This window comes from Podarcis bocagei (assembly GCF_964188305.1).
Source record: "Podarcis bocagei genome assembly, chromosome: 7".
In the NCBI taxonomy this organism is placed as follows: domain Eukaryota; kingdom Metazoa; phylum Chordata; class Lepidosauria; order Squamata; family Lacertidae; genus Podarcis; species Podarcis bocagei.
In genome coordinates, this window is record NC_138132.1 from 11124501 (window position 1) to 11151393 (window position 26893).

Below are 26893 nucleotides of genomic sequence, written 5' to 3' on the forward strand. Positions count from 1 at the left end.
CGCAGACCGGGTACAAGTCCGGCCCCCGAGGGCGGGACGAGCGAGGCAGGGTAGGGCAGGGCAGGGCAGGGTCGCCTTTAGGCTGCCGGATCTCCAGGCGGGCAGATCAGAACCCAGAGATCTGTGGCCGGGCGCTGGTGAGCAGCTGGAAGCGAAGGGGCCCCCTCCCACCGCGAAGCGAAGCCCCGCCATGGGCAGGCACGAGGCGTGGAGACCCCCCGGATGGAGGTGCTCCTGGCACACGGCGTTCCTAGCAGGTGAGGCGGATCGGGACCCTAAAAGAGAGCCACAGATTTGTTTATTTTTTGGGGGGGTCTTAAAGGAATGGGGTGGGGAGGAATGGGGCTTCTCTCTCTGGCCCCGCTTGCCTGCCCCAACAACTATGATTCTGCGTTGAGATCCCTGCATTTGCAGAGGGTTGGACTAGACGGCCCTCGTGGTCCCAAAATTGGAAGGGATCCAGATCTAGTCCAAGCCCCTGTGTGGGGCTCAAACCCACAGCCCTGAGATTAAGAGTTTTGTGCTCTACCAACTGAGCTACCCAGGGGATGATTGCACAATTCTAGCTCATATGATTACTGTGTTTATTGCTTTTATTAAAGCAAGATCCATGGGGTGATCAGCTGTTTAGTGACTATTCAACGCCTCGCTCTTGATTTTGGCTTCGGTGCCCCTTAGCGCCATAGGTCCACGCTCATGGCAAATTGCGCCTGAATTGCGCACCTCTTCCTGAGAATCTCCTAGGCATCCACTTTTTAAAAACTTTTGAATACTTTTGCAGGGTTGAGGTAATTTCGTGGAACAGGAAGCTACCAATGGCTGCTAGGCAGGCAGGCTATAGATTACCTCTGGTGTTGAATACAGTCCCTGAATTCCAGTCCCTGGGGAAGTGGAGCAGGAGAGGGTGGTTGTACTCATGACCAGTTTGTGGGCTTCACAGAGGCATCTGGTCGCCGCTGTGGGACCAGAATACTGGATTAGAAGAGTCCTGATCCAGAAGCCAGGCTGTCCTTATGTTCTTAAGTTTTACGGGTTCCCTAACCCAAATCAAGGGACCTTTTAGCACCTAGAACCTAGTCAATCCCTCTCCATAGGGTCAAGTTACATGGGAGATTGGTGATTAGGGTTGCAATCTTATGCCCACTTATCTAGGAGTAAGTCCTACTAAACTCAGTGGGACTTACGTCTGCGTAGACATGTAAATGTTTGCATTGTAGATCTCCCAACAGCTTTAAAAAACTTTCATGGGGAGTGGAGGCAAAATGGACCAGGGTGGCAGCATTTGGTGGAAAAGAGTTTAATTCTCTTCATTCAAACATACCATGTGACCAAAATTGCCTGCCTTCAGGTGTTAATGGACATGATTTTGGGTCAGTGGTGTCTTTCCCCCCTCGAGGACTAATGGCAGCTTTTGGAGTGTAGTGTTCATTTAAGGAAATAGTCCCGCAAGGTGGGGGTGGGGGAGCAGGGTTTTAAAAAGGGCCCCTTTCTCCTGAGCTGCAATCCTTGTCGAGCTCATCCTTCTTTGAGGTTGGGCAGGGGTCGGCAAACTTTTTCAGCAGGAGGCCAGTCCACTGTCCCTCAGACCTTGTGGAGGGCCGGACTATATTCTGAAGAAAAAAATATAAACAAATTCCTATGCCCCACAAATAACACAGAGATGCATTTTAAATAAACGCACACATTCTACTCATGTAAAAACACCAGGCAGGCCCCACAAATAACCCAGAAATGCATTTTAAATAAAAGCACACATTCTACTCGTGTAAAAACACGCTGATTCCTGGACCATCTGTGGGCTGGATTGAGAAGGCGATTGGGCTAGATCCGGCCCCCGGGCCTTAGTTTGCCTACCCATCCTGTTGGGTGACATCTGATTGGGACTTTCCCGCCCATAGATCCAAACCAATTCCAATGGGAATTCCCATCCCCATGGCAGGGATGAGATGGAAAGTGAGAGAGATAAAAGGAAGGCAAAGGTTATAGTTCTATGCACAGTTTGCTGATAATGCTGAGGTTTATGGAATACTTGTATGGCTAAGGAAAAGAGGAATTGTTAGAAACTCAGATATATAAGTTAGGCGCCAAATGGCTCCTTAAACCAAGGTGCCAAAGCGGAAGGCCTAGTTGCCATTTTGGGGCCAGACAGCTTGAAAGTCATATTTTACAATACGACTTTTTGGTTCCTGAAGTTCATTCTGATTGTGCAGATAAAATATAACGGATAGAATTCTACAGGATGTGTTGCTAGTGCGTGAAAGCAGTCCATATCCAAGAATCCCCAGGCGGGCAATTCCAGATGGTGGAGACGTCAGACGGGATACCTGTTTCTTGACTATACCATTTCAGAACGCAGGTGGGGTGTGACAGTTGACTTAATGATCTCCATTTTTTTAAAAAGACCATTATTGTTTATTTTCTTTCACTTGTTTATATGCTCATTAATGTGGGCATTGTAATTATATCAGCACTCCTTTGGGTTGAAGTCTCTTTGAAATAGTGTGAAATCATTTCTTCATTACCTGACGGCCTTTTGGAATATGATTACTACACGTGCTGATATCTGTTATTTTTGCCTAGAACAGGTCTTTTGCTTGCAGTTAAGTTTCCTTCTTTTCTTCTCCACACTGCAGCCTCCGTCCTGAGTTCCTGCTTCCTGTTGACTCGAGCCCAGGAGACTGGAATAAGTATCAGAGTTGTTCCAGAAGTGCTGAAAGAAGGAGATAGTGTCACCTTAACACCAGAAGGTCTTGATCTGAAGAAGCTTGGCAACTGCAAATGGTACCGAGGGATAATTGAAGAAAAAAACATTATTATTACATTTTTCATAACTCCTAGTGGTCAGACCGAGGGAACTGCCTACACTGGCAGGGAAACTGTGAAGCCAGATTGCTCCCTTTACATCACAAATTTAAAGCCAGATGACTCTGGAATCTATTCATTTAAACCAGAAGGTCCTGGGGTTACCAGCACAGGGGCTACAAACATCACCGTTTCAGGTATGATTAACTTGCTCTCCAGTCATTCTTACTTCTTATGCACCCTAATCTATCTCCTCTGCTGAGCTCTGGGGTGGAGAATTCTGTGCCTTCCTCCCGGGGGGGGGGGTGGCTCGTGAATTTGTCCTAAACACAATTCCTCTGCCCCAAGAATGAGGCCCTACAAAATTATTCTTTTTTTTCCATCAGAAAACTATACAGTGGTGCCTTGCAAGACGAAAAGAATCCGTTCTGTGATTCTCTTCGTGTAGCGGTTTTTTTCGTCTTGCGAAGCAAGCCCATTGAAGGATTAGCAGATTAGCGCTATTAGCGGCTTTTAGAGGCTTTTAGCGGCTTATCTGCTGATCAGATCAGCTGATAAGCGGCTTAGCGCTATTAGCGGCTTTTAGCTGCTTTTAACGGCTTATCTGCTGATCGGATCAGCTGATAAGCGGCTTAGCAGCTTAGAAAAAGGTTGGGGGAAAGGGGGGAAAAACCAGCAGGAACTCGCAAGACATTGTCGTCTTGCGAAGCAAGCCCATAGGAGATTCGTTTTGCGAAGCACCTCCAAAACGGAAAACTCTTTCGTCTAGCGAGTTTTCCGTCTTGCGAGTTTTCCGTCTTGCGGGGCACCACTGTACCAGAATACACTAGTCTTGCTACTGCCTTTTTAGCTGTTCAGCTGGGAAATTATTTGAGGGTTTTTTTGGGAGGGGGAGTTATATTCATTTAAAAGCATTTTAAAACCAATTAATATTTTAAAATCCCTAAACTCTGTTACTTGCAATAGTAGGAATGGGGGGGGGGATCCAATACAGTTCACATTTAAAAGCAGACCTTCCTAAGTCACAGTTTCCAAAACAATATGAGAACACAGCCACCCTTTGAAATTCACACTTACTTGAATTTTGCAGTTCTCCAGCCCAGCAATGTGTCCAAAAACACAAGATAACAAAGATAACGTGCATAAGAATGCATATTTGTGACAATAACATACAAAAATGAATTATAATGTGTGTGTTAGGCAAAATTACAAAGCAAGTTATGTACATTGGGAGAAATTGCACTAAAATCCTGTTGAATTTTTTGAATTTTCATGAGGATTTCTTTTGATGGGGAAATGTATAGAACTGAATACAGTGGTGCCTCGCAAGACGAAATTAATCCGTTCCGCAAGTCTCTTCATCTAGCGGTTTTTTCGTCTTGCGAAGCAACCCTATTAGCGGCTTAGCGGATTAGCGCTACTAGTGGTTTAGCGGCTATTAAAGGCTTAGCGGCTATTAAAGGCTTAGCGGATTAGCGGCTAAAAGGCTATTAGCGGATTAGCGGCTTAGAAAAAGGGGGGGAGCGGGGGAAAATCAGAACACTCGCAAGACGTTTTCGTCTTGCAAAGCAAGCCCATAGGGAAAATCGTCTTGCGAAGCAGCTCAAAAACGGAAAACCCTTTCGTCTAGCGGGTTTTCCGGCTTGCGAGGCATTCGTCTTGCGGGGCACCACTGTAGTGGAGAAATGAGAAACTTAAGAGAAACCAAAGTTGACAGATTTGCCCATTCCTCTGCACTGGTCACCCTAATATACTGTTATATTAGTTAACTCCCATAATATGCTCTCAATCTGGATTGCTAAAGAGGCGTAAACCTGCACCATTTCCCCCTGTGCTATCAGTAAATGCTCACAGGGGAAATCAAGTTCCTGATTGTTGTTAATGATTTATAGTGCAAAAATAGGAATTGGTAGTGACTCCAGATTAACCAAACTGGAGGGGAAAGGGGTCTTCTGAATGTGGGATGTGAGCCAGTCTTCCTGGATCTGTGCCAGCTTGTTGGTATTGATAAGAAGTTGATTCAATTTGGCTAACTTGCTGCAGGAAAAAAGTAGTTCTCCATTCTGAGTGAATGGCACAGGCAGGAGTGCCAAGAAAAACTATGAGCAGTGGTGTCTGGGTTATCAATAGAATAAGGTTGGCTGATATATATATATGTAGGGTGGTACTCTCTGCCATCTTTCTGCATCTGGTCTTGCACAAAAGTGGTTGGAAGGCTACCCCAAAGCGGTAGAGCAGGTTCAGTCCCCAACATTTCCAGGTAGGGCTCGGGAGAGAATCCTATCTGAGATAATGTAGAGCAACTGCCTGCTGGTGTAGATAATAGTGAGCTAGATAGACTAAGGCAGTGTAAGGCTGTGTTCCTATAAGGGACAGTTCTTCCCCATTCTTTTGGACTGGGGGCTATCCTGCCTTGTTACCTTGGTGAAACTTTCCCAGGGGTGTCTTTATACAATGACATTGGAGCAAATTAATCCACTGTTTTGCATGTGCTGTTCTAGTATGCAACAGGCTGCCGAGCTGCAGAAAGCGAGTGGAGCATCTGCACATTGAGTTAAGGCCACATGGAGGCCGATGTACATGACCCAAGTGACATGATGAGAAGGGAGTTGGGTGAATGCGTGTTGCATTGCTGGTTACATTGCTGTCATGGCGTGGGTTTGTTCCATGTACACCTCGCTTGAACCAGAGAGTTTTCCAAAGTGCCAAAACTGGTGTGGCAAATGTGGTGCAAGTTACATCCGACTAAGGATGTGTTCACACTTCTTCTGTTTACAGTGCACTCGCACTGCATTTCCAGTGCTGGGTTTTTTAATCCCTGTTCACATGACGTCGGCCAAAATGCCCATGTTATCTTGTATTTTGTTATAAGATGCTACTGTTTGATGTGTTGTTTCTCAAACCAGCTTCACCCCAGTTGGAATCCTTATACCTCTGCATAGAGTAGAGACATCCCCACTTTGCCAATGCCCCCTGGTGTGTGTGCAAACAGAAACAAATCTGACATGAATGAAGATGTGCTTATGTGAACAGCTTGCAGGGGTGAGGAGCAGGGAAATGCTTTAAGACGGCAGTATCTACCCAAAGTTCTACTTGAAAATGACCCTCTGAAATGAAAGGACCAAATTTAGTCATATCATTTCAGTGGGCCTACTCTGAGAATGACTAACATTGGGTGCAACCCATTGTCTTTAAAATGAGTAGAAGAAGCAAGAGTGACCCATGAGCAGCACTGTAGGAAATGGACAGACCTGACTCATGGGGTACAATATACATGAGCCTTATTGCAATGAACAAGAGCTATATTCTTAAAACATACAGGTGCAGGAAAATCTATTGATGCATTGCACCCCATGTTACATTAGGTTCCACTGGATTTTTCCTTGTTTTGCACCAAAATGTATTTGCTTGCTCCTGAATGGCAGAGTTGGCGTATCAATACTCCGGGATGATTTAAATATAGTCTGATTTGACTTAGCAGAGGTGATTCCCCAAACCTGGTTGCCTACGTGGACTTTGGGTTTTAATATTCCAGGGGTGCCCTGTGCAACGCTCCCTGCGGCACCCTCTTGGCCCAGCGCCCAGTGCGGGCGAAGCAGTCATGCTTCCCTAAATTCGCCTCTGCCTGCGTGTTCTCACACGCATGGATTCCTAGATTGTAGTCTATATCACTGATGTTTGTGTGTTTGGATCACATTTGTTCATATGCTACAGTATACCAGCTATATTCATCTGAGTGTTGCAACGCGTGCTATCATATTCTGTTAAAAGGGTATTAAACTTGAGTAGGTATGAATGGAATTCAGAATTCTTAAAATCTGCATATTTGCCAGGGAGGTTTTCTGAAACACTGAATGAGATCATGGATTTGTGAAATCTAACTATTTTCCAAAGTTGCTGGGCATCTATTTGTTTATTTATTTCCGCTAATATGCCAAAATGGTTGTCTGATCCAGCTTTCTGACAATAATCGGACTGTTGATATACATTATGCACAGGGTTGCTGGAAATACACATGCGCAAACCAGCACTGAAATATTATCAGATCAAACACTTGTACAGCGCTTGAATACTTGTAGCCGAATGTGGGAACTGAAAAAACACCGAACGCTCAATTACTTGTCAATTATAAATGTGTTCTGCATCCATCAGACTCCGTGGAAGCATCTCTGTTCTTTTCTGTTTTTGTTAATACATTTCCAAAGTGCTTATTTGCTGGGTATTTGTTTCTACCAATCTCCATCAAGCGTCAGTAGGAGAAAGAAACTGTTGTTAATGGTTCTCTGTTGGCAACCCTCTGGTTTCAAACCAGTGATAGGATAGTTCCAACTTGCAGCTGATGTGAGCTGATGCTGGACGAAGCAACTCACTTTGGACATCCAATTCCAGGGTGCTATTAAGAATCAGAATGCAATTCATGATCTGGTGGTGGTGGTGTTATATTTTACCAGCATTTGGATTGCCATTTGGATTTTCCTGCCTTGGGTACCACCCGGCTTCTAAAATGGGGACAGTCTTTGGTTCCCTTTCTCATGCTTTCACATAGCTCAGCAATGATAACACTGTGTCTCTTCCATCTGTAGAACATCTCTCCGAGCCCAAGGTGCTTGTTTCCCCATCCCCTTTCCTAACTGAGTTCGAGACTGTCATTTTAACTTGCAACACCACGCCTAGCATTGTCAGTGTCGCCTGGTTCTGGGATGGATTGCCTCTCAGGGAGAGCTCTCAGATGCAGCTTTCCGATGCTAATCGGACTCTCACCATCCACGGCATTAACCGCAGCGATGCTGGGGATTATCGCTGTCAAGTGTCCAACCCGGCCTACACTGAAATGAGTGATGCCGTATACATTTCAGTGTTCTGTGAGTATCTGTCTCCAAGCGCTGTCCATTGGACCTGTCCCGGTCTCTGCTTCTTCTCTGTCCTGTGGTATCTTCTCCCGCCTCTACATCTCTTCAGGTGCTTCGGTTTCGAAAAAAGTCTTATTTTATTTCTGGTTCTTCAGATCTCTCTGGGTTTCTTCTAGGGAACGCCTTCATGATGCTTGGATAGAGAGTCAAGATATGGTGATTGAACTGTGCCAATGCAATGTGCAAATTTTGTTGTGGTATCCATGAAAACCTAGTCCCAACGGTTCAGTTCAGAAATCCACCTCTGCTGCTGACTCTAGCACCTTGGTCACCTTCTTTGTCTTCTCTGTTCCTCATTAGATTAAATTGTAGTTTACCCTCACCTTCTAACAGGAATGGTCCTGTTCAGTATCTTTGCCAGTCTGCCATGCCCTCCTCCAGAATACCCCATTTCATTCCCCGCCCTGTTTTCCATTTTTCTTTCTTTTCCAACAAACAACATTAGGTGGCTGAGTCCACACGGCTGTTTTTGCTGCCTTTGGTTGTTTTTAAATAAAGATTTGGCATAGTTATACAAACCTCAGAATTCCTCCAAGCACTTCCTCTCATTTTCCCAGTGGCATATATAAAGTGTACAATAGGTGTGGTTGGGTTTTTTTTTACAACTAGCGAAACAACCATAAAATAAATGCAGGTTAAAGTCCGAATTGGATTTCCACATGAAATCAAAGTTGACTTGTCCTTCTGGGAACAACACGCGGAAGGATAATATTAATAATATGGCCCAACGAGTCTGGATTACATTTTTGAAGAGAGGAAGCAACAGATCATTCCAAATAAAAGCATGAAGCAGGTAGTCCCAAGAAGAAGCATGATGTCGTGGAACATAAGTTTTGTAGTAACTGAAAACAGTTAAGTTTTTTAGTATTTAATTTAAATATATCTATATGTTTGCCATGTAGGGCAGGCACCATTTGTTCTGTCTCAAGCACCATATTGAGGGCCTTACACAGGAAGGAGTGAAGCCATTGAGAACTAGGAAGAGAAATGGCCTGAGGATTTCCCTCAGATTCATCCTAGCTCTGCCTTAGTTTGAACATTTCGTGGGTCAAACTGGCATGTGGCTCTTCCAAGCAATTTATTCATGTTCCTCTTGCCTGAGGGAGATTATTTGTGGACATGGGAGGAGGCTGAGAAATCTCCGAAATCTCGCTTTGAGGCTCACTTATAAAATCCCAGACTCCCACCCTTTGAGCAGAGAACACTGACAGACATGTTCTCTTCATGAAGATTAAACGAACCAAGCTGCCAACATCTTTCTCTTTTTTTTATCTATTTCCTTCCCTTTTCTTGCCCACTTCAGATAATTCTGAAGCAACAAATAAGTCAGGAGAGGGGTGTGTGAGGGTTCGCCCCAGAGTCTAGTCAGGTGTGAGGGAGAACGGGCTTGGGCCCGGTCTCGGCTGCCACAGAAAGGCCTCTGCAGGATTTCCCCCCTCACACAGTTTTGTTTTTCTCTTCCTCCTCCTCCTCCTCTGTTTCTCATTAACTTGACAACTGTTTTTATTTGCTGGCATCAGGCACAGGTTGCTGGCACCACTCACTATGACTCCCTTGGGTAAAAGGGCACCCAGGCAAGCGAGGCGAGGCAGAACAGGGGCGGCCTTTTGCAACCGAAAGGCATAAAGGCCTGCTCTGCTAGGGAGCTGAAAAAGGTTTATTAACATGGCTCTTCTTGCAAAAAAGGGAATGTAGCCGCAGCTATGCCTTTTATCAAAGGAGGTGCGATTTTGAGGCTCCGAGTTAGCCCACATTGGCCACACAACTCTCCCTTCTCCACCCCAATAATATAGTTTGCGGTAGTTCAAGGAGTTTAAAAAGTGTTCTTGGGGATACATTTAAATGCAGAACAAAGCTTGCTACTTTTGGGGGCTGCACTGGCAAAATTGAGGCAGAATGAGCCAGACGTCAAAGAGTTCATTGTTGTGACTATAGTATATATCTGGTCCCATCTTGGTAATTATTTCAGTTATTAGAAAGGCAGAGCTGGGAAAACAGGCCCACCGTGCCTAACGGTCATTAAAGTTCCTTATTCTCCAAATAGTAAATTCAATTTCACCGACTATCGCATATAAAATGAGATTGCAAGGCATGATTATTATTGTTTCAGCAAAATGGCTTCCCCTATTAGTCTACTGGAAAGGCAGATTAGCTGCTGTTCTTTGCTGTCTTCAGAAACCTTTGCCCTCATACACAGACACAACATGCATTTTTTAAAAAACTGAAGGCAAAATTTATTTTAAGTCTGCTCAGGGACACAACTCAGCCTTCAGAAACGTCTGGATGAACTTTAGCCATAATTTCTTTAAATAATTTTGTAATTAAATTTTCTACAAAAAAAAAACTTGACAAATACAATAACAACCAAAAACAAAGACAAATATGCCCCAAAACAGTATCAAATCCATAAAATGGGATTCTCTGAACCCCATGACTTCCCTTCCACCCACCCACCCCCGGTTCCTTTTCTTTTCAGCTGCATATCATTACTACAAATTATTATTTTTTACCTCAGATTTCCTGTACTATTTCTAAAATTAAAAGTGTTTTTAAAATCCTGCCAATGTATTAATGAACTTTAGCCATAAATGCTAGTGTTTCTGTTTTAGTTATGGACAGAGCACGCAAACCATGAACAATCCACAAAAGTTTTGAATGGGTGGCAGGACAGAAGGCCGGGGGCTCCAGACTATAGCTGTCAACTTTTCCCTTTTCTTGTGAGGAATCCTATTCGGAATAAGGGAATTTCCCTTAGACCCATTGGGAAAATCCTCTATGAAAACAGCGCACAGCCATCTCTGATCTGTAGGGCTAAATGATCTGACTGCAGCCGCTTTTCCTCCATTCCATATAAGTGAATAGAGCTGTGAATAGTCTGTTTCCTCCACTAGAAACCGGGTAAGGAGGATTCAATCAGGGAAACCCTTTGCGAAGGAAACACAATCTTTCTGTGCTGCATTTTTAATGCTTACTGTTTTGATCTTTTCACTTGCTGGCCTCCTTGGGAGAACTCGTTCATAAAGGCAGGATGATAAATAATTACAATGAAGGTATAAATAAGTAAAAAAAATGAAATGCCTCCACCACCCTGGTTGCATACAAGAAGGCTGAGGGCCAACTTTTTGCTGGGGGCAGCAAAATATTTCGAGCCATCCCTGTTAGGCGGACTTCCTCCTGTGCCACTTCCTGCGGCACATCCCAGAGAACATCTCTCAGAGGCTGCTAGTATGTGCAGCCATCACTCCTGTGCTGTATTCTGTGTCCCTGCAGAATAGGAATCAGCCAGTTGAGCATTTTTATTGCGTCATCTAAATAAAGGTCATTCCAGTTCTCCCTAGAGACAGGTAGAATAGGAACAGCAGTGTCTGGAAATGGTGCCAGCTAGTACTGGCAGGTTGTCCTCCAAACAGGTGCTGTTTGTACAATTGTTTTATTTCCTTCTTCCTAGTGCAGAGCCCTGACAATGAATAGAAAGTTTGATCCTGGTCTCAGCCGTGGCTCAAACTAAACCCTGAGGGCACTTCTCTCAGTCCTGCTAATTTTCTCAGTCCTGCCCTCTCTGTCTACAGTTCAAAAGGAATTTTTATTATTTCCTTCCTGCCCTGTACCTGTTGGTACTGTAAAGCTGCCTCTCATTTTCATTTCATTTCTGATTTGTATACCGCCTTTTTATATTACTCTGCGCAAGTATATTACTATATAACAAAGATGGCACACCTTATGACAATCTGATCCTATACAAAAATGTCATGATGAAAGCCTAAAATAAACAACTTATATCAAATAAACTAATATTCAATCATCCATTACAATATAATAATAGCACACAATGAAGTTAAATATCAGCAAATAATAATTAAACAGAAATTCACTTTTAACAATTACGATAAATAATTTCCAAACAATAATCAACAAAAATAGCAGCAAGTCACAGTGCATAAAATAACACAATACAAATTGTGTTTGCCAGTAAGTTGCGTTGTGGGCCATTTCAATGACAGTCTATAGTTCAACAAGATAAAGTTGCATGCTCTGAATACAAAAGTTTCTGGATTCTGTGCCTCGCACCTCCAGTGAAAGGTTATGGAAAATACCTTTGCCTGAGATCTTGGAGACCTATTACCAGTCGCATTGAATAGTATTGTGTTAGCTGAACAAATGGTCTCACTTAAATAGCTTCCCCTTGTATGCTACTGAGGCATTGCTCTTCCACAGCTAGCTGGAAATGGAATTAAAATAGATGGTGCTTAATACTGTACCATTTTGTATCCAGCAATAGCTGTCCATATGGCCAGGATCCTTCTATAATGTCTACTCACAAAAGCATCCCATTCAAGAAAGGCCCCCTTGAAAGCCTTGGTAATATTTTATCCACACCAGGCATCATGTTTAGGCTAGAATTACATTTTATAGGCTAGAATTACATTTTATACCAAGGGACGTGGGTGGCGCTGTGGGTTAAACCACAGAGCCTAGGGCATACCAATCAGAAGGTCAGCGGTTCGAATCCCCGCAACGGGGTGAGCTCCCGTTGCTTGGTCCCTGCTCCAACCTAGCAGTTTGAAAGCACTTCAAAGTGCAAGTAGATAAATAGGTACTGCTCCGGCGGGAAGGTAAACGGCGTTTCCATGCGCTGCTCCCCAGAAGCAGCTTTGTCATGCTGCCCACATGACCCGGAAGCTGTACACCGGTTCCCTCGGCCAGTAAAGCGAGATGAGTGCTGCAACCCCAGAGTCGTCCGCGACTGGACCTAACGGTCAGGGGTCCCTTTACCTTTACCTGCTCATACCTCCATATGTCAGGTTCGAAGACAACACAGAAAACCCTGGGACACAACAATTTCCCATAAAAACTGAAGGAGCAAAGGATGGCAACTCCTAGGGAAGAGACTAGTGTGGATGCAACCTTAGTGTAATTCCAGAAGCTGCTGAGCAGAGCCCTATAGTAGCTATGCAGAAATTGACTGAAGTGGGGTCTTGGGATCTCATTTTGCAACCAGAAAGCAGAGGTGGAACAAAGGGGAAGGATGCATACCAAGGTGACAATGACGAAAACCAGCAGCCTGCAGCTAAGACTCATCACTGTAGATCTGTATGGAGATACACCAAGCTTGTTGTCATGACATCTTCTAGGGGTGAGATGCACAGGTTTCTAGGATGCCTGTCAAGGAGCAGCAAATAGACCCATGTGAAGAAATAAGTCCTAGCAAGGTTCTCTCTTAGCACTGTTCTATTTACTTGTGTCTGTCACCTTTCCCTGGAACATCAGGTGGCTAAAAATTCCCTGTCTTTCTGGCTCCATCTTGTTCTGGTGAAGGAATCTTTCATGTTGCGAAGGGATGGGAGGGAATCTTAGTCACCTTCTGGAATAACAACATGGTAGCTTCATCTGTTTGCCTCAGTTGGACCCGAAACACCTGAGATCCAGCCAAATACAAGAGTTTACAATGAGCATTCTGATATCCAGCTCACCTGCACAGCTATTGGAGAGCCTGCTATTGTCTATACTTGGTTTATCAATGGGACAGAATATTCTGTCGGATCCCAACTGCTCATCCGAGACATTTCTGTGGAGCAGTCTGGGACGTATCTCTGCAAGGCGGTGAATAAAGTGACTCGTGACCAGAAAAACACCACCCTGGAAATTGAGGTGGTGGGTGAGTAGCTCAAGAATGGCTGTCTGTTGCCACTATTGAAGGAACATGATCTGCTCCGACCTGTTTACTGATTACACCCTGCTGTCAATTTGGGTTGATGAAGGGTTCTCTTTATATCTGAATTTGGACCTCAAGCTCTTAGCTTGTTGTCTCTCATGCTGTGATCCCACTGTGCTTTCATCCAGTGGCTGACTCTTGTTTGTTTTGTTTTCATGTCCTTTCTCCCTTAGGGTATGTCCAAGCCATCATTCTTGATGCATTAGATTTTTAATCTCTGCTATGACCATTTGTTTTGTTTGTTTTTTGTATGCTGTCAATCTTTTCCTTTGGGGTGCCAAGGTTTTCCTAGATGTCTTCCCACTTCCTCTGATATCAACAGGAAGCTTGCACATGCCACTAAGCCTCTATATTTCCTTTGTAAATGGAAGCCAGTTTTGATTTACAAGCTGTTTTGTTTTGTTTTTTTGTGGGGTCAGGATGGAATATGGTGCTGATTGTTAGCCACAAAATCTCAGTTATTTGTGAGATTTTACCTTCTGTCTTAAATCTTCTCTGGGAAGCAAATGATCAACTGATAGTACAACACTCGCCCAGCAATGATTTTTCCAATGGTCTCTTCCTTTGTCTGTCTGGGCCCGGTGCCTGTTTCTCTTAATATTGGTTCTTTTCCAAATTGATCAAAACCCAGGGCTGTTGCACTACAAGAAACATGGAGCCCTTTTGCAACTTTTCTTTCTCAACAGGAGAGGTACGTAATGTGACCATTTCCGGCCCCTTTAATGCCAAAGAAAACAATAGTGTCACTTTGAACTGCAGTGCTGCTGGCACCAATGTTTCGTATTACTGGCTGAAGGGAAGCCAGCTGATTGAAGGAGGAGGTCATATCTCTTTAGACAACAACAACCAGAGGCTCATTCTCAACCCAGTCACCAGGAAGGATGAGGCCAACTACACCTGCTTTGGGAACAACAGCTTCTCTGAAATTTCCAGTGAGCCACATTGGCTGCAAATCTTCTGTAAGTCTAGACTGACTATGTGGGCAATGGCAGGCAGCTGGGGTCCCATAGTCCAAACCCAGCCGCAGTCAATCATAGGTTGCCCCATCACATTCTACCTTCTGTAGCAGACAAAAGTGGCTTTTTTAGCTCTTATCACAGCTGGCTTCAGGAGGGAGGAGAAACTGCCAGAGTCTGTCCTGTGCACACGTTTGCTACAGCCTCCCTCTTTTTCTGAGAGCAGTGTGGCTCTCCATTGCAACTAGCTGTGAGTGTACTTGCTGCATGAAGTCAAGAAGAGTAAGAGATTTGACCCACACCTGGCACTCAACTATAAATTGGTCCGCAGGTCAATCGTATTGCTAACCCCTAATTCTGTTGTTATTGTTGGAGGATTTTTTCTATTCTCCATTTCATCCAAGAACACACACACACCCCCACCAACACGCTTCAAGTGCACAAATTTCAAATACAAAATACAACTTTCTTACGGAGTTGAAAGGATTATTTTAGGTAACCTTGTGTGTAGCATTCAGGGGAATTTGCCTGTTTGGGCTATCCCAAAAAAAGACATAGAGAAAACTGAAATAATCATTGGTTTTCAATACATCTGTCTTTTGATCAATAGGCTGATTGAAATATCATCTGCACCCTGATCATGTTTCTGCTCCTTAATAGATCAATACCAAAGGAAAGGCTCAAGAGTGGGTAGTGAGTGATTTCCCCTGAAGTGCATACTCTTTGCATCTAAAAGAGTCATCTATTACCTAGAGCCAATTTTAATGATATACTGTATATCTTCCCAAATACCCTAGAGGTCATATATTCACTGAGCATCCATTCCCAGGGTGGGGCATCCATTTTTCTCCAGCTCAGTAAGATCGCACGGGGACAGCAGGTTGCAAAAACAAAGGTTCCAAGGGCTCTGTGTTTTGGCATCAGTGTAGTAACAACTGAGTAGCACCTCTTCTACCAGCACTGCCTGGCCCATTCCAACATGTGGTTTTCCTATATTTGCTTCAGACGGGCCCGACATCCCCACAATCGACCCTCAGGACCCAGTTTATAGAGACCAATCCACCCTTAACCTCTCGTGTTCTGCCAACTCCAACCCACCTGCCAATTATTCTTGGTATCATAATGAGAAACTTCTGGAAGCTCAGGATGAGTCCCAACTCCTGATCTCGCATCTTTCTCTAAATGATGCCGGCAATTATACTTGTAATGCCACCAATGATGTCACCGGCCTTTTCAGCCACACCAGCCTGGAGATCAGCGTCCTGGGTGAGTAGCTTGAAAGCCAGGCTGCATCCTAGGCTAACTTGCGCCTTCCTGTGGCTGATAAGACTGTCCTTGCAGTCACTGTTCATCTGTACGATGGGGACTTGATTGTGCAATCTCTGTCTCGTGGCCATTTTGGCTTCCAGGATGCATTCCTCGTATTCTGTCACCTCACTGTCCCTTTACAGTATCCATGGCGATCACTCCAGTTCAGTTCCTGAAGTACCATGAAGTTTCTCTTCTTCAGGTCAAATCCAGTTCCTGGTCTTGGAGTCTCTCTGTCTCTTACCAGATTTCTGGACTCACACTACTTTTTTCCTGTCAATGAAAACTCCCAGATAACAAAGAAAAAATGCGCCTCTCTCATCTGCCTCTATATATTGTTGCCTCAGGCCTCACTTTTCCTCAAGGTGTTTTGCACATTCCAAGTCACAAACTCTCAGTCAATGGACCATTTCTGTTCCTTGTATGCAGTCAACCTTTTCAGGGTTCCAAAGTTTTGCTAGATGTCTTCCCACTTCCTCTGGTATCAACTGGAAGGTTTCACCTGTCACTAAGTCTTTATATTTCCTTTATAATAACAAAGCTATTTTCATTTCACTGTCTTTTCAAACTGGGGTTTTTTTGGGGGGGGGCGGGGAAAGAATATGGCTCTGATGTTTGGCCACAAAATCTCAGTTCTTTGTGAAGTGCTATCTTCTGTCTTAAATGTTGTCAAGGAAACAAACTATCAACCGGTAGTACAACACTCTCCCGGCATTGATTTTTCCAATGGTCTCTTCCTTTGTCTGTCTGAGCCCAGTGCCGGTTTTTCTCAATATTGCTTCTTTTCCAAATTGATCAAAACCCAGCGCTTTTGCACTACAAGAAACATGGAGCCCTTTTGCAACTTTTGTTTCTCAACAGGAGAGGTACGTAATGTGACCATTTCCGGCCCCTTTAATGCCAAAGAAAACGATAGTGTCACTTTGAACTGCAGTGCTGCTGGCACCAATGTTTCGTATTACTGGCTGAAGGGAAGCCAGCTGATTGAAGGAGGAGGTCATATCTCTTTAGACAACAACAACCAGAGGCTCATTCTCAACCCAGTCACCAGGAAGGATGAGGCCAACTACACCTGCTTTGGGAACAACAGCTTCTCTGAAAGTTCCAGTGAGCCACATTGGCTGCAAATCTTCTGTAAGTCTAGACTGACTATGTGGGCAATGGCAGGCAGCTGGGGTCCCATAGTCCAAACCGAGCCGCAGTCAGTCTTAGTTTTCACCATCACATTCTAATTTCTGTAGCAGACAAAGTATATCTTTCAGCCCTCATCACAACTGGCTTCAGGAGGAAGTCGAAACTGCCAGAGTCTGCCCTGAGCACACGTTTGCTATAGCCTCCATCTTTTTCTAAGAGCAATGTGGCTCTCCATTGCAACTAGCTATGAGTATACTGGCTGCATGAAGTCAAGAAGAGTAAGAGATTTGACCCACACCTGGGACTCAACTATGAATTGGTCCGCAGGTCAATCGTATTACTAACCCCTAATCCTAGTGTTATTATTAGACGGTTTTTTTCCTATGCTCCATTTCAGCCAAGACAGGCCCCTCACTCACTCCCCCGGACACTCTCCAAGTACACAAATCGAAATTTCAAATAAAAAATACAACTACCTTATGGAGTTTAAAGGGTTATTTTAGGTAACCTTGTGTGTAGCATTCAAGGGACTTTGCTCATTTTCCAAAGGCCAGAAAGCTATAACTGAAGCTTGAAAGTCTAGTGGCCAATTGGGAGGAATACTATAGAAGAGATCCGGTATTAGTTCCCTTGAGTCACCCAAATTTGCGAGCAACTTCGCTCACTGCCACACCCAGTTTCGACAATCCCAACAAAAGTTGTGGAGAAAACAGAAAGAACTGTTTGGTTTTACTGCATCTGTCCCTTTGATCAATGGGCTGATTGGGATATTATCTGCATTCTGATCAGCTTTCTGCTACATGAAAGGCTGAATAATGGGGATTTAGCATTACTATCACACCCTTAGGGTCCTGATATTCCTCCAAATAACCCTGAGGTGATATATTCACTGAGCATCCATTCCCAGGGATATTTCTCCAGGTTGGAATTGTTGCATGGGGACAGCAGGTTGGGGGAAAAAACACAGTTCCAGTGGCTCTGTGTTTTGGCATCAGTGCAGTAACAACAGAGTCGCACCTCTTCTACCAGCGCAGCCTGGCCCTTTCCAACATATGGTTTTCCTATATTTGCTTCAGACGGGCCCGACATCCCCACAATCGACCCTCAGAAGCCAGTTTACATAGAGCACTTCCCCCTTAACCTCTCGTGTTCTGCCAACTCCAACCCACTTGCCAGTTATTCTTGGTATCATAATGAGAAATTTCTGGAATCTCAGAACGAGTCCCAAGCTCAGAACAAGGGAGGAGAAACTGCCAGAGTCTGTCCTGTGCACACGTTTGCTACAGCCTCCCTCTTTTTCTGAGAGCAGTGTGGCTCTCCATTGCAGCTAGCTATGAGTTTACTGGCTGCATGAAGTCAAGAAGAGTAAGAACTGTTTGGTTTTACTGCATCTGTCCCTTTGATCAGTGGGCTGATTGGAATATTATCTGCATCCTGATCAGCTTTCTGCTACGTGAAAGGCTGAATAATGGGGATTTAGCATTCCTATCACACCCTTAGGGTCCTGATATTCCTCCAAATAACCCTGAGGTGATATATTCACTGAGCATCCATTCCCAGGGATATTTCTCCAGGTTGGAATTGTTGCATGGGGACAGCAGGTTGGGGGTGGGGGGGCGGAAACACAGTTCCAGTGGCTCTGTGTTTTGGCATCAGTGTAGTAACAACAGAGTAGCACCTCTTCTACCAGCACAGCCTGGCCCTTTCCAACATATGGTTTTCCTATATTTGCTTCAGACGGGCCCGACATCCCCACAATCGACCCTCAGGAGCCAGTTTACATAGAGCACTTCCCCCTTAACCTCTCGTGTTATGCCAACTCCAACCCACCTGCCAGTTATTCTTGGTATCATAATGAGAAACTTCTGGAAGCTCAGAACGAGTCCCAACTCCTGATCTCGCATCTTTCTCTAAATGATGCCGGCAAATATACTTGTAATGCCACCAATGATGTCACTGGCATTTTCAGCCACACCAGCCTGGAGATCAGCGTCCTGGGTGAGTAGCTTGAAAGCCAGGCTGCATCCTAGGCTAACCTGCGCCTTCCTGTGGCTGATAAGACTGTCCTTGCAGTCACTGCTTCATCTGTACAATGGGGACTTGATTGCGCGACTTCTGTCTCGTGGCCATTTTGGCTTCCAGGATGCATTCCTCGTATTCTGTCACCTCACTGTCCCTTTACAGTATCCATGGCAATCACTCCAGTTCAGTTCTTGATGTACCATGAAGTTTCTCTTCTTCAGGTCAAATCCAGTTCCTGGTCTTGGAGTCTCTCTGTCTCTTACCATATTTCTGGACTCACACTACTTTTTTCCTGTCAGTGAAAACTCCCAGATAACAAAGAAAAAATGCGCCTCTCTCATCTGCCTCTATCCATTGTTGCCTCAGGACTCACTTTTCCTCATAGTGTGTTGCACATTCCAAGTCACAAACTCTCAGTCAATGGACCATTTCTGTTCCTTGTATGCACTCAACCTTTTCAGAGTTCCAAAGTTTTGCTAGAGTCCAAAGTCTTCCCACTTTTTCTGGTATCAACTGGAAGGTTTCACCTGTCACTAAGTCTTTATATTTATTTAATAATAAGAAAGCTAATTTTCACTTCACTGTCTTTTCAAGCTGGGTTTTTTTGGGGGGGTTAGAATATGGCTCTGATGTTTGGCCACAAAATCTCAGTTCTTTGTGAAGTGCTATCTTCTGTCTTAAATGTTGTCGAGGAAGCAAACTGTCAACTGGTAGTACAACACTCTACCGGCATTGATTTTTCCAATGGTCTCTTCCTTTGTCTGTCTTGTCCCGGTGCCTGTTTCTCTTGATATTGGTTCTTTTCCAAATTGATCGAAATCCAGGGCTGTTGCACTACAAGAAACATGGAGCCCTTTTGCAACTTTTCTTTCTCAACAGGAGAGGTACGTAACGTGACCATTTCCGGCCCCTCTAATGCCAAAGAAAATGATGGTATCACTTTGAACTGCAATTCTGCTGGCACCAATGTTTCGTATTACTGGCTGAAGGGAAGCCAGGTGATTGAAGGAGGACGTCATATCTCTTTAGACAACAACAACCAGAGGCTCATTCTCAACCCAGTCACCAGGAAGGATGAGGCCAACTACACCTGCTTTGGGAACAACAGCTTCTCTGAAAGTTCCAGTGAGCCACATTGGCTGCAAATCTTCTGTAAGTCTAGACTGACTATGTGGGCAATGGCAGGCAACTGGTGTCCCATAGTCCAAACCCAGCCGCAGTCAGTCATAGGTTGCCCCATCATATTATGCTTTCCGTAGCAGACAAAAGTGGCTCTTTCAGCCCTTATCACAGTTGGCTTCAGGAGGGAGGAGAAACTGCCAGAGTCTGCCCTGAGCACATGTTTGCTGTAGCCACCCGCTTTTTCTGAAAGCAGTGTGGCTCTCCATTGCAGCTAGCTGTGAGTATGCTGGCTGCATGAAGTCAAGAAGAGTAAGAGATCTGACCCACACCTGGGACTCAACTATGAATTGGTCCACAGGTCAATCGTGTTGCTAACCCCTAATTCTATTGTTATTATTAGATATTTTTTTCCTATGCTCCATTTCATCCAAAACAGGCCCCTCCCTCACTCCCCCGGACCCTCTCCAAGTGCACAAGTAGAGATTTCAAATAAAAAACAAAACTTCCTTATTGAGTTGAAAGGGATATTTTAGCTAACCTTGTGTGTAGCATCCAGGGGACTTTGCTGATTTTCCAAAGGCCAGAAAGCTATAACTGAAGCTTGAAAGTCTAGTGGCCAATAGGGAGGAATACTATAGAAAGGATCCGGTATTAGTAGCCTTGAGTCACCCAAATCTGCAAGCAACTTGGCTCACTGCCACACCCAGTTTCGACAATCCCAACAAAAGTTGTGAAGAAAACAGAAAGAACTGTTTACTGCATCTGTCCCTTTGATCAATGGGCTGATTAGAATATTATCTGCATCCTGATCAGCTTTCTGCTATGTGAAAGGCTAAATAATGGGGATTTAGCATTCCTACCCCCCAGCTCAAACCCTAAGGGTCCTGATATTCTTCCAAACAACCCTGAGGTGATATATTCACTGAGCATCCATTCCCAGGGATATTTCTCCAAGTTGAAATTGTTGCATGGGGAAAGCAGGTTGTGGGGGGGGGGGGTATCAGAGGTTCTGTGTTTTGGCATCAGTGTGGTAACATCTGAGTAGCACCCTTACTATTAGCACAACCTGGCCCTTTCCAACATGTGGTTTCCTGTATTTGCTTCAGACGGGCCCGACATCCCCACAATCGACCCTCAGGAGCCAGTTTACATAGAGCACTTCCCCCTTAACCTCTCGTGTTCTGCCAACTCCAACCCACCTGCCAGTTATTCTTGGTATCATAATGAGAAACTTCTGGAAGCTCAGAACGAGTCCCAACTCCTGATCTCGCATCTTTCTCTAAATGATGCCGGCAATTATACTTGTAATGCCACCAATGATGTCACCGGCCTTTTCAGCCACACCAGCCTGGAGATCAGCATCCTGGGTGAGTAGCTTGAAAGCCAGGCTGCATCCTAGGCTAACCTGCGCCTTCCTGTGGCTGATAAGACTGTCCTTGCAGTCACGGCTTCATCTGTACAATGGGGACTTGATTGCGCGAACTCTGTCTCGTGGCCATTTTGGCTTCCAGGATGCATTCCTCGTATTCTGTCACCTCACTGTCCCTTTACAGTATCCATGGCAATCACTCCAGTTCAGTTCTTGATGTACCATGAAGTTTCTCTTCTTCAGGTCAAATCCAGTTCCTGGTCTTGGAGTCTCTCTGTCTCTTACCATATTTCTGGACTCACACTACTTTTTTCCTGTCAATGAAAACTCCCAGATCACAAACAAAAAATGTGCCTCTCTCATCTGCCTCTATCCATTGTTGCCTCAGTCCTCACTTTTCCTCATGGTGTGTTGCACATTCCAAGTCACAAACTCTCAGTCAATGGACCATTTCTGTTCCTTGTATGCACTCAACCTTTCCAGGGTTCCAAAGTTTTGCTAGATGTCTTCCAACTTCCTCTGGTATCAACTGGAAGATTTAACCTGTCACTAAGTCTTTATATTTCCTCTATAATAACAGCTAATTTTCATTTTACTGTCTTTTCAAGCTAGGTTTTTTTTTGTTTTTTTTTTTGAGAGGGGGTAGAATATGGCAGAAAATCTCAGTTCTTTGTGACATGCTACCTTCTGTCTTAAATGTTGTCGAGGAAGTAAACTGTCAACTGGTAGTACAACACTCTCCCGGCCTTGATTTTTCCAATGGTCTCTTCCTTTGTCTGTCTGGGCTCAATATTGCTTCTTTTCCAAATTGATCAAAATCCAGGGCTGTTGCACTACAAGAAACATGGAGCCCTTTTGCAACTTTTCTTTCTCAACAGGAGAGGTACGTAATGTGACCATTTCCGGCCCCTTTAATGCCAAAGAAAACGATAGTGTCACTTTGAACTGCAGTGCTGCTGGCACCAATGTTTCGTATTACTGGCTGAAGGGAAGCCAGCTGATTGAAGGAGGAGGTCATATCTCTTTAGACAACAACAACCAGAGGCTCATTCTCAACCCAGTCACCAGGAAGGATGAGGCCAACTACACCTGCTTTGGGAACAACAGCTTCTCTGAAAGTTCCAGTGAGCCACATTGGCTGCAAATCTTCTGTAAGTCTAGACTGACTATGTGGGCAATGGCAGGCAGCTGGGGTCCCATAGTCCAAACCCAGCTGCAGTCAGTCATAGTTTCCACCATCACATTCTACTTTATAGCAGACAAAAGTGGCTCTTTCAGCCCTTTTCACAGCTGGCTTCAGGAGGGAGGAGAAACTGCCAGAGTCTGCACACGTTTGCTACAGCCTCCCTCTTTTTCTGAGAGCAGTGTGGCTCTCCATTGCAACTAGCTATGAGTTTACTGGCTGCATGAAGTCAAGAAGAGTAAGAGATTTGACCCACACCTGGCACTCAACTATGCATTGGTCCGGAGGTCGATCGTTTTGATAACCCCTAATCCTGTTGTTACTGTTGGAGGGTTTTTTCTATTCTCCAATTCATCCAAGAAAGCCCTCCCCCCCTCCCCGAAACGCTTCTAGTGCACAAATTTCAAATACAAAATACAACTTCCTTACCGAGTTGAAAGTGTCATTTTAGGTAACCTTGTGTGTGGCATGCAGGGGACTTTGCCTGTTTCGGCTATCCCAACAAAAGACATAGAGAAAACTGAAATAATCATTGGTTTTCAATACATCTGTCTTTTGATCAATAGGCTGATTGAAATATCATCTGCACCCTGATCATGTTTCTGCTCCTTAATAGATCAATACCAAAGGAAAGGCTCAAGAGTGGGTAGTGAGTGATTTCCCCTGAAGTTCATACTCTTTGCATCTAAAAGAGTCATCTATTACCTAGAGCCAATTTTAATGATATACTGTATATCTTCCCAAATACCCTAGAGGTCATATATTCATTGAGCATCCATTCCCGGGTGGGGCATCCATTTTTCTCCAGCTCAGTAAGATCGCACGGGGACAGCAGGTTGCAAAAACAAAGGTTCCGAGGGCTCTGTGTTTTGGCATCAGTGTAGTAACAACTGAGTAGCACCCTTCCTACTAGCACAGCCTGGCCCTTTCCAACATGTGGTTTCCTGTATTTGCTTCAGACGGGCCCGACATCCCCACAATCGACCCTCAGGACCCAGTTTATAGAGACCAATCCACCCTTAACCTCTCGTGTTCTGCCAACTCCAACCCACCTGCCAATTATTCTTGGTATCATAATGAGAAACTTCTGGAAGCTCAGGACGAGTCCCAACTCCTGATCTCGCATCTTTCTCTAAATGATGCCGGCAATTATACTTGTAATGCCACCAATGATGTCACCGGCCTTTTCAGCCACACCAGCCTGGAGATCAGCATCCTGGGTGAGTAGCTTGAAAGCCAGGCTGCATCCTAGGCTAACCTGCGCCTTCCTGTGGCTGATAAGACTGTCCTTGCAGTCACGGCTTCATCTGTACATGGGAACTTGATTGCGCGAACTCTGCCCCGTGGCCATTTTGGCTTCCAGGATGCATTCCGCGTATTCTGTCACCTCACTGTCCCTTTACAGTATCCATGATGATTACTCAAGTTCAGTTCCTGAAGTACCATGAAGTTTCTCTTCTTCAGGTCAAATCCAGTTCCTGGTCTTGGAGTCTCTCTGTCTCTTACCATATTTCTGGACTCACACTACTTTTTTCCTGTCAATGAAAACTCCCAGATAACAAACAAAAAATGTGCCTCTCTCATCTGCCTCTATCCATTGTTGCCTCAGGCCTCACTTTTCCTCTTGGTGTGTTGCACATTCCAAGTCACAAACTCTCAGTCAATGGACCATTTCTGTTCCTTGTATGCAGTCAATCTTTTCAGGGATCCAAAGTTTTGCTAGATGTCTTCCCAGTTCCTCTGGTATCAACTGAAAGGTTTCATCTGTCACTAAGTCTTTATATTTCCTTTATAATAACAAAGCTATTTTCATTTCACTGTCTTTTCAAACTGGGGGGGGGGGGGGGTTGGGGGGGTAGAATATGGCTCTGATGTTTGGCCACAAAATCTCAATTCTTTGTGAAGTGCAATCTTCTGTCTTAAATGTTGTCGACGAAGCAAACTGTCAACTGGTAATACAACACTCTCCCGGCGTTGATTTTTCCAATGGTCTCTTCCTTTGTCTGTCTGGGCCCAGTGCCGGTTTCTCTTAATAGTGGTTCTTTTCCAAATTGATCAAAATCCAGGACTATTGCACTACAAGAAACATGGAGCCCTTTTGCAACCTTTCTTTCTCAACAGGAGAGGTACGTAATGTGACCATTTCCGGCCCTTTTAATGCCAAAGAAAACGATAGTGTCACTTTGAACTGCAGTGCTGCTGGCACCAATGTTTCGTATTACTGGCTGAAAGGAAGCCAGGTGATTGAAGGAGGAGGTCATATCTCTTTAGACAACAAGAACCAGAGGCTCATTCTCAACCCAGTCACCAGGAAGGATGAGGCCAACTACACCTGCTTTGGGAACAACAGCTTCTCTGAAAGTTCCAGTGAGCCACATTGGCTGCAAATCTTCTGTAAGTCTAGACTGACTATGTGGGCAATGGCAGGCAACTGGGGTCCCATAGTCCAAACCCAGCCGCAGTCAATCATAGGTTGCCCCATCACATTCTACCTTCTGTAGCAGACAAAGTATATCTTTCAGCCCTTATCACAGCTGGCTTCAGAAGGGAGGAGAAACTGCCAGAGTCTGTCCTGTGCACACAGCCTCCCTCTTTTTCTGAGAGCAGTGTGGCTCTCCATTGCACCTAGCTATGAGTATACTGGCTGCATGAAGTCAAGAAGAGTAAAAGATCTGACCCACACCTGAATTGGTCTGCAGGTCAATCGTATTGCTAACCCCTAATCCTATAGTTATTATTAGATATTTTTTCCTGTGATCCAGGCAAGACAGGCCCTTCCCTCACTCCCCCGGACACCCTCCAAGTGCACAAATAGAAATTTCAAACAAAAAATACAACTTTCTTATGGAGTTTAAAGGTTTATATTAGGTAACGTTGTGTGTAGCATGGAGGGGACTTTGCTCATTTTCCAAAGGCCAGAAAGCTAGAACTGAAGCTTGAAGCTTGAAAGTCTAGTGGCCAATTGGGAGGAATACTATAGAGGGGATCCGGTATTAGTTGCCTTGAGTCACCTAAATCTGCGAGCAACTTGGCTCACTGCCACACCCAGTTTTGACCATCCCAACAAAAGTTGTGGAGAAAACAGAAAGAACTGTTTGGTTTTACTGCATCTGTCCCTTTGATCAATGGGCTGATTGGAATATTATCTGCATTCTGATCAGCTTTCTGCTACATGAAAGGCTAAATAATGGGGATTTAGCATTCCTACCCCCCAGCTCAAACCCTAAGGGTCCTGATATTCTTTCAAACAACCCTGAGGTGATATATTCACTGAGCATCCATTCCCAGGGATATTTTTCTAGGTTGTAATTGTTGCATGGGGACAGCAGGTTGGGGGGGGGGGGACAGTTCCAGAGGCTCTGTGTTTTGGCATCAGTGTAGTAACAACTGAGTAGCACCTCTTCTACCAGCACAGCCTGACCCTTTCCAACATGTGGTTTTCCTATATTTGCTTCAGACGGGCCCAACATCCCCACAATCGACCCTCAGGAGCCAGTTTACATAGAGCACTTCTCCCTTAACCTCTCGTGTTCTGCCAACTCCAACCCACCTGCCCATTATTCTTGGTATCATAATGAGAAACTTCTGGAAGCTCAGAATGAGTCCCAACTCCTGATCTCGCATCTTTCTCTAAATGATGCCGGCAAATATACTTGTAATGCCACCAATGATGCCACCGGCCTTTTCAGCCACACCAGCCTGGAGATCAGCGTCCTGGGTGAGTAGCTTGAAAGCCAGGCTGCATCCTAGGCTAACTTGCGCCTTCCTGTGGCTGATAAGACTGTCCTTGTAGTCACTGCTTCATCGGTACAATGGGGACTTGATTGCGCGACCTCTGTCTCGTGGCCATTCTGGCTTCCAGGATGCGTTCCTCGTATTCTGTCTCCTCACTGTCCCTTTACAGTATCTATGGCGATCACTCCAGTTCAGTTCCTGAAGTACCATGAAGTTTCTCTTCTTCAGGTCATATCTAGTCCCTGGTCTTGGAGTCTCTCTGTCTCTTACCATATTTCCGGACTCACACTACTTTTTCCCTGTCAATGAAAAACACCGAGATATCGAACCAAAATGTGCAGACGTTCCTGCCATTTCTTCTCCTTTATGTGCCTTCTCTTCAAGAACCTTCCCTCTAGAATTTTGATTTATGTGGTGGTTCAAGTTGGCAAGGGTCCCTGAATGGACCCTTTCCCTCTAGATGCTTGCCTTCCTTAACTTTGTTCTACTTGGGATTTATCTTGGTCCTCTGTCGATGATCATCTTTATTCCAAAACCTGGATCAGAAGATTTTCCACTGATTTGCGCTGAAATCCCAAATAACTCATTCCCAAAGAAGCAAACTCTGTTCTTTTATTCTCTGTTGCCGAACCTTCAGAT

At 44.7% G+C, this 26893-nt stretch overlaps 3 protein-coding genes and 1 long non-coding RNA gene across 4 annotated transcripts in view; 3 read left to right on the forward strand and 1 right to left on the reverse strand.

Moving 5' to 3' along the window:
* Positions 1-3691: 3691 nt before the first annotated feature.
* Positions 3692-5032, reverse strand: LOC308591587. Its single transcript, XR_014010197.1, has 2 exons — positions 4473-5032; positions 3692-4108 (listed from the first exon to the last, which is right to left on the reverse strand). It is a non-coding gene; the product is annotated as an uncharacterized lncRNA (long non-coding RNA).
* A 1161-nt stretch (positions 5033-6193) lies between these two features.
* LOC308591586 (cell adhesion molecule CEACAM5-like) overlaps positions 6194-26893 on the forward strand; it is a 42798-nt gene continuing 22098 nt past the window's right edge. Inside the window, exons 1-2 of the mRNA XM_081202345.1 lie at positions 6194-7664; positions 13114-13368. Of these exons, the coding sequence (XP_081058471.1) occupies positions 7532-7664; positions 13114-13368 (388 nt within the window). The 5' untranslated portion in view covers positions 6194-7531. The remainder of the gene's footprint in view (positions 7665-13113; positions 13369-26893) is intronic.
* On the forward strand, positions 18207-21671 carry LOC308591573 (cell adhesion molecule CEACAM6-like). The gene is made up of 2 exons (XM_081202335.1): positions 18207-19997; positions 21074-21671. Exons 1-2 carry the CDS (start codon positions 19691-19693, stop codon positions 21340-21342), a joined length of 576 nt encoding a protein of 191 aa, XP_081058461.1. The 5' UTR covers positions 18207-19690; the 3' UTR covers positions 21343-21671.
* Positions 22128-24312, forward strand: LOC308591572 (cell adhesion molecule CEACAM6-like). Its single transcript, XM_081202334.1, has 2 exons — positions 22128-22487; positions 23479-24312. The coding sequence occupies exons 1-2, from the start codon at positions 22181-22183 to the stop codon at positions 23745-23747; spliced, it is 576 nt and encodes a 191-aa protein (XP_081058460.1). The 5' UTR covers positions 22128-22180; the 3' UTR covers positions 23748-24312.

What these genes read in the sequence shown, in the direction of transcription:
- LOC308591573 (XM_081202335.1), top strand. Translation starts at nt 19,691, where the DNA reads ATGGAGCCCTTTTGCAACTTTTCTTTCTCAACAGGAGAGGTACGTAAC. An exon ending in ACATTGGCTGCAAATCTTCT is followed by an intron (nt 19,998 to 21,073) that starts GTAAGTCTAGAC and finishes TATTTGCTTCAG; the next exon opens with ACGGGCCCGACATCCCCACA.
- LOC308591572 (XM_081202334.1), top strand. Translation starts at nt 22,181, where the DNA reads ATGGAGCCCTTTTGCAACTTTTCTTTCTCAACAGGAGAGGTACGTAAT. An exon ending in ACATTGGCTGCAAATCTTCT is followed by an intron (nt 22,488 to 23,478) that starts GTAAGTCTAGAC and finishes TATTTGCTTCAG; the next exon opens with ACGGGCCCGACATCCCCACA.